The sequence below is a fragment of the Anneissia japonica genome, unplaced genomic scaffold (assembly GCF_011630105.1).
Source record: "Anneissia japonica isolate Jap-2015-1 unplaced genomic scaffold, ASM1163010v1 scaffold997_len2565447_cov190, whole genome shotgun sequence".
NCBI classification, from domain to species: domain Eukaryota; kingdom Metazoa; phylum Echinodermata; class Crinoidea; order Comatulida; family Comatulidae; genus Anneissia; species Anneissia japonica.
The window spans coordinates 1,519,349-1,526,342 of record NW_022696369.1 but is presented as its reverse complement, the minus strand read 5'-3'; the positions used below and the strand labels follow the sequence as shown (position 1 = coordinate 1,526,342).

At 34.7% G+C, this 6,994-nt stretch overlaps 1 protein-coding gene across 6 annotated transcripts in view; it reads right to left on the bottom strand.

Annotated features, from left to right (window-relative positions):
* LOC117101994 (disintegrin and metalloproteinase domain-containing protein 10-like) overlaps positions 1 to 6,994 on the bottom strand; it is a 16,065-nt gene that overhangs the window by 1,454 nt on the left and 7,617 nt on the right. For 5 of the 6 annotated variants that reach the window (XM_033242158.1, XM_033242156.1, XM_033242161.1 and 2 more), the window contains exons 10-14: positions 2,463 to 2,567; positions 1,927 to 2,101; positions 1,284 to 1,383; positions 944 to 1,064; positions 349 to 509 (exon numbers count right to left, since the gene is read on the bottom strand). In XM_033242158.1, the coding sequence (XP_033098049.1) occupies positions 349 to 509; positions 944 to 1,064; positions 1,284 to 1,383; positions 1,927 to 2,101; positions 2,463 to 2,567 (662 nt within the window). The remainder of the gene's footprint in view (positions 1 to 348; positions 510 to 943; positions 1,065 to 1,283; positions 1,384 to 1,926; positions 2,102 to 2,462; positions 2,568 to 6,994) is intronic. The other variant, XM_033242162.1, reaches the window with a different exon arrangement.

Genomic DNA, 6,994 nt, shown 5'->3' with positions numbered 1-6,994 from the left:
TGGTTAAAAAAAAAAAAAAAAAAAAAACAGACCTCAAGAAGGCTCATAAAATTCCCGAGATATTTATCAAGGAAATGTGCACATGGTGAAGCTTAGCGAGGGGCAGGTTATCTTCACTGTCTGAGTATCAAATGCACCAAGCACCTTTTAGCAAGGTTTGTATTTAGTTGTGTGCAAGCACCAAATATTGGTAGGGAAATATTGGCACAAATATTCCTGTTAATATTTAGTCGTATAATATTTCTGTCGTCAACCTACAGTTTCACTCCATTTACTGGAGATTTTCGTTTAAATCAGAGGCACATAATAATAACAACAATAATAATTATAATTATCATAATGACAAACCTGGATCACATTTAGATGGTGTTGTGGTATGTTTAGAATTCGTTTTTTTCAAAGGTCTCTTTATATTTTGTATCCTGATGGGTCTTCTAGGATGACAAGCTAGGATACGAATCAACAACACCAGAATACAGAGACTAAGGATCAGAATAAAACCATAATACCTGTGGAATCAATGAACAGTTAAGAATATAAATGCCAATACTTTAAATAAAATAATAGCCTTAAAAATAATAAATAAATCTTCATCATTATTATATATAATTTGATTCAATTTTCAATAAATTTTTATTCAAAATTTGATAGGCAGCATATGTTGCATAAAATTTACATTTCAAGATTCAATAAACAATCAATATATAAATAATGATAATAATTGTATTGCAATAATAATAATGTTGCTTTACATTACTCCATTTATCATCATCATCACCTTGTGTGACTATGATTTCTCTTTTGGTGTTTGTGCTCCACATAAAACATTATCTATAATCGTAGTCACAAGTGCTCAGCATTAGCTTAATAAAATAAAATAAATAAATGAAAATTGATGATTGAAATATTATTCACAATGGAACTTACAATGATGACAACTTACCAATTAACTACACACCACTGTAATACAGAGAGAGCTCCTTGATTGGTAAAAAGTTGTTTTAACCTATTGAGGGCGCTCTCACTATCAACCATGATACACACTCCAGATGTGTCACAATAACCTGAAAGATGCCAGTAACAATAAAGTTGTATTTTATTGTGCACTGTGTATGCATTCATGAATATGAGCATCCATTTTGTTTAGGATGTATTTAAAAAATATACAGTTTTAACCCATTGAGAGTACTGTCAATCAACCATAATTATTGAGTTGTTACACAGTACATAAATAGTAACACAATATTCAAACTTGAGTATAATTTTTTTTCCCCCAGATTTACCCTCATAATTGTTGCAGACACGCCCAGCAGGCTTCAGCATTATGTCACCATTTTGTTGAAAGAGCCCAAGTGTAGAGGCTGGTAGACAACCAGTTGGATCCTGCAAATCAACAAATCCATAATAATTACGGTATAATGATCATAGCAATAACAACTATAACAACAATAATAACTAATATTATTATTAGTAGTAATATTAATAATGATAATAATAATAATCATATATAATCATTAATATTATTGATATATCATTAAAAAAAATTGTTAGATATAACAGGGGAGTCCAGTGCCCCTCAGGCCTGGGATTTATCAATCTCAGCTTAGCAGATGTCTTAAGTCAAAAAAGTTAAGATGTGCCTAAGCAAATATCCTAAGCTGATTTATCAAACAATCTTAGCAAAATCTTAAAAATCATCTTAGATGGCACATGCATCCAATCAACTTTTATTTTAAGAAATTTTTAAGCTAAGCAATATTGATACATCTAACTTAAACAAAAAAATGGAATTAAGACAAATTTAAGCTGATTTCTAATTTGATAAAAAAAAAATTGTTAGATATAACAGGGGAGTCCAGTGCCTATCAGGAGACATGATTTTTGGATGAAGTTCAACTGAAAGTGACTAGTAAATTGGGAACCTACCTCGCAACATATGTGGCACATATCTTCTTTTCTGGTTTCACAATTGCATTCCTGTAAGCCCAGGTCCATACAAACACTGACTACACACTGACCGTTACTACAACGTTTAGTTCCCTGGTCACAAGAAGATCCATTTGCCAGCATTGCTGTACTTGGACACTCGCTGCTTATGCCAGTATTTAAAATTAAAGAGACAACAAACAAGCATACAGTATGTGCAAAACAAATTTCTGATTAAAAACTAATAATAGAATATCAAAAATTTACTCGTATATGAAACTATTAAACATTGAGATTAAGTTTAAGAAATATTTCATCTATTTTATTTTATATCAATTGATCAGTTACCAATTGATAACTGATCAAATATCAATAAATTTTTTATGTCTAGCATATTTCAATATTCATTGCTCAAGAATTTAAATCATAAATCAGTTCAAATATTTAATTATATTTTTTAGTTCATCACAGATGGTATTTCTGTTAAGGAGCCATTTCAATGTTTTAAAGCATTTGAAGCAATTGTAAAAGGATATGAACACCTTGATGGTAGTTTGCATTCAGAAAAGGACTGACATATGACATTGGATTTAGCAGGTAGCACCTGACATTCATTGCTACAACATGGCGACACCAATGGGCTGTGAAATGAACACATTCATGTTTAAATTTTGGAAAATATAAATTTGGCAGATGACATTGAATGTAGCAGTAGAAACTAATATTTAATGCTACAATATGATGACACCAATAGGCTATGAAATGAGCACAACATTACTACAATCATGTTCAAATTTTGGAAAATATGATGACAATAAGATGACATTAAATGTAGCAGTAGAAACTGGTATTTAATGCTATAAACATTATGATCAGCTGTGAAATGAGCACAATGTTATGAGAATTCACTGTTAGATCATGGAGGCCAATATTATATTTCCTCTCCATGGTTAGATACTGTACTCGCGCGAATAAGCGCCCCATTTGAATAAGCGCCCTTCTCGAATAAGTGCCCCTCCTAAAGTGGAAATTTCCTTAAGCGCCCTGTTTGAATAAGCGCCCCATTCTAATTTGAATAAACGCCCCCTCAATAATCCAATCAATCCTGGGACTTTGGATGTTGGCATGATTTGAGGTGTGGAGTGGAATCACATTCTCCTGTAGTCAATATCAAAATGATGATATTTATCTTGGACAGATGAGCGCTCCCCAAACAGACAGTATATTTCCAACTTTCATCTTCTTACATTTGTCTATAGCCTAGTCCTAATCCTTTTCCGACAATTTGCACCTTTAACACATTTTCATCTAAGTTTTCAAGAAAACCTGCAATGATCATGCCGTCCTGCTATTCTCAAACGGCCGATGGCCAACAAGCTAACCACCACCACTAATTTCATCTGCTATTCTGCTGTTATGTAATAACTTACTCACAACATTCTTGTCATGACAAGCTATGCTCTCTGTACGATTATCTTTTCAGCCGCACTACCATTCGTAATTTGCGGTTTCCTGGTGTTCTTATATAATCGTTTTCACTCAAAATGTGCCTCTTGAATTTAATAAGTTTTCATAAGAACCCCTCGATTTTCATCTATTTCCATAAGCGCCCCCTCAATTTCCACTCTGTTTTCATAAGCGCCCCGTTCGAATAAGCGCCCCTCAAAAAGTGCAAAAAATATTTTAAGCGCCCAGGCGCTTATTCGCGCGAGTACGGTATTGAACAATATTATGAGGCAGATTACTTTGAATGTAGCAAATAAACAATGGCATTTATGATAATAACAGTGATGATGCAAAGCAGGGTTGCCATTTGGACTTTTTGACGGCCAGATTCCTCAAATCTGGCCGTATAAAAATTTGCCTGGCCGTAACGTTTGAAAAGTCACGGCTAAACTATATTTGGCCGAATTTGGCCGAATTTTTGAATTTACATTTTTTTTTTCAATACAGGCCTAAATAGACTTGTTTTGGATGTGTTGTTTTTGTTAGCTTAAATTCTATATTTGATTCTAATCACAGTGGTGGATGGAAGGAGGGGGGTTCGTCCCCCCACCCTCTCTGAGAAGAAACGTAACAAAATACTATGGGTCCTGGCTTACAAAAATTCATGCTAACTAGACGCGGATCCAGGCCTTCGCCCAATTTGCCCAGGCGAAGGTCAGGGTGAGAATTCAAAATAAAATGTTGACCATTTATTCCAACAATCATACTTACTTTCCTTGACACTTATTTTGAACATTACCATTAGAAAAATGTTTAATATACACATCTAGATGTGTATAAGAGAACTATCTTATACCTTACACTTTTGAACTGATTGTACTGTAGGCCCTACCAGAGAGAGAGAGGTACATTCCCAATACATTATGGTCTTCCACTTCTATAGCGCATGATACAGTGCAGAGCAAACGTTATGTAACCACTAATAATACTCAGGTCCAGTGGCGTAGGTATGGGCAGTGCAGTGAGTGCACAGCACTGGGGCCCGGGGCTATTGGGGGCTCGTTTAATATGTATAATTAGGGAGTTGTTATAATGTCTGGTATAATGATCTAAAAATATAACTTTAAAAAATCCTATTCAAACTTTAAAAGGACCCTTCAATAATATTAGGTTTTAGAGGCTATAGTTATTGATTATATTCATTACAATTTACCTATTACCTATTTCCCAAACGCTGCAAGTAGACTTCATGAATACATTTTAGATTCAATTCACTGCAAGTAGGTAGATGACTGTTCTATTATTGAATGGTAATTGTTATCATCGTGATGGAATAGACAATACCTGGATTTGCGTCAGGAGAATCAATTAGGCAATTAGGGGCCTATATGTATTTTGCCCAACCTGTCTTGAAAATGTATTGAATACTCAGTGCGTGATTCACTAATACACTTTTTGAAATCACATTTCTAAAGCAATAAAATATCGTCACGCACATTTGTATTTGTGGTATTTTAAAGTTGGTTCAACTAGTATTGTGTACGTTTTTAAACACTTCAGATCATCATAACTTCATGAATACATTTTAGAATCACTTCACTGCAAGTAGGTCGATGACTGTTCTATTATTGAATGGTAATTGTTATTATCGTGATGGAATAAACAATACCTGGATTTGTGCCAGGAGAATCAATTAGGGGGGCCTATATGTGTAATTTTGCCCAACCTGTCGTGAAAATGTACTGAATACTCAGTGCGTGTGAAAACACTTGCAAAAAATATTTGCAAGTTGTTCTCCAGTGGGACTCGAACCCACGTTCTCCAGATCACTAGCCTGGCATCATGCCTTTAGACCACCGAGCTTGCACCTGGCGGTCAGGGTTGAATTCGAGCCAAAGTTATAAGCAGCGAGTACTATTTTTGCAAGTGTTTTCACATGTACTGAGTATTCAGTAAATTTTCACGACGGGTTGGACACAATTCCACCTATGTGTTCTATTGATGTTGTCAATATTATAATATATCATAGATTCATGAAATGCTTAATAGGCCCTAAACGATAACATGACTTGACCATAGTTTGTTCTCAATATTCTTTAATTTTTTAAACAAAATATTTTTTAGATATTTCTGAGCGTTAATGCTGTCCCGTATCTGTTTTAAAAAACCTCTGAATGTATAAGCATTCAGAGTTTCGTCTGAGTATACCCCACTATAGGCTCTGTCTCTATGTCCGACCAGGTGCATTTTTACCTTACCTAGGGCCCGGCAGTTATCTATGCCATAGTTACCAACCGTCACGCATCACTTTAAAGTGATATTGGATGAAACGCATTTTGCAGAAACACATGCGAGGTCATAAATGTGTCACACATTTAGCACTTGCGTGATAACGAATTATCACAAAATCAGGGGAAAACGTATTTAAAATTAGAAGAAATTGGTTTTATTAAAAATATAAAAACGGTATACAGTAGCTTGAGTCATTAGAGAGCTTTCTTTATCTTGTTCGAGAATCAATTCACAGAGAAAATTTCTCCTTTCCAACCAAAACAACCCAGTCAACCACGCACTTGTAGAATCTAGTAGTCGCGAGCAGTCTTGCGAGTTTATTGTTATAACACAACCGTTTAAAATGTGACGGGAACCCGAACTTCCCAGGGGTTCCGTAATAATACCGTATACATTCGCGTAGGTCCTATAAGGTGACCCGTGTATAAGACCCCCACGTTTTAGAAGATTTTTGGTTGATATTTGTATGTCTGGCGTATAAGACGACTCCCTGTTTCATGGTCGGAATTCCTAATTTTTTGTGGTCCTGTATACTGCGTCTAGCTGGATAAATGGAGCCAAATGCAAGGGTAATCTTCCAAATAATACCATTTTATGATTTTTTAAATCTTCACCACCAAAATCGTATTTTCCCATATTTAAAATTGCTTTCATTGATACAACATTTAGTTGCTTCATTGCAGTAGTAAGTTCGCATGTTAAGCTGGTTTTCCACTAGGCGAATTTATAACAGTTAAATTTAATAATTTAAATTGTTCGGATGAAATATATATATATTTTTTTATGAAGGTTATCCTCGTTTAAGACAGTTCAATGCAAGTTTGTACCATACTGTGTGTCTTTGTATATGTTCCATTCTAGTGGAGGTTCTATCTCTTTTGAATTTCTTTTGAATATAAATTAAATACTGTACTTCTGTCTCTTATACACATCTTTGTATAGCCCTAGGTGCTGCAGTGTTCTTTATGTAGAGCGCCATATATAATTGCTCGATGTGCTCATCCGGGTTCGATGGCTCCTCCAATTTCAAGCAAGCATTGCAGAGTCTCTGTCGAGTTAGGTGCATATGAGAATGAAGAAGATAATTCTGATAGCAACATTGATTTATTGCTTTAAGTACTGCGACAATAACATTCAGAGGCGAGTCGTGAAAAAAAAGAAAAAAAGAAAAATTGATCGCCCAAACGCATAAGGTTATTTTTGGGCGTCAGCAACTAAAGAACATAGGGCCTAGGCTATTTAATATTATGATGTAGCTGGGCATGTATTTTATGGTGATAGATTAATTAAAAGAAGTTTAACATTGTTCTGTGTATATTATTTGAATTTC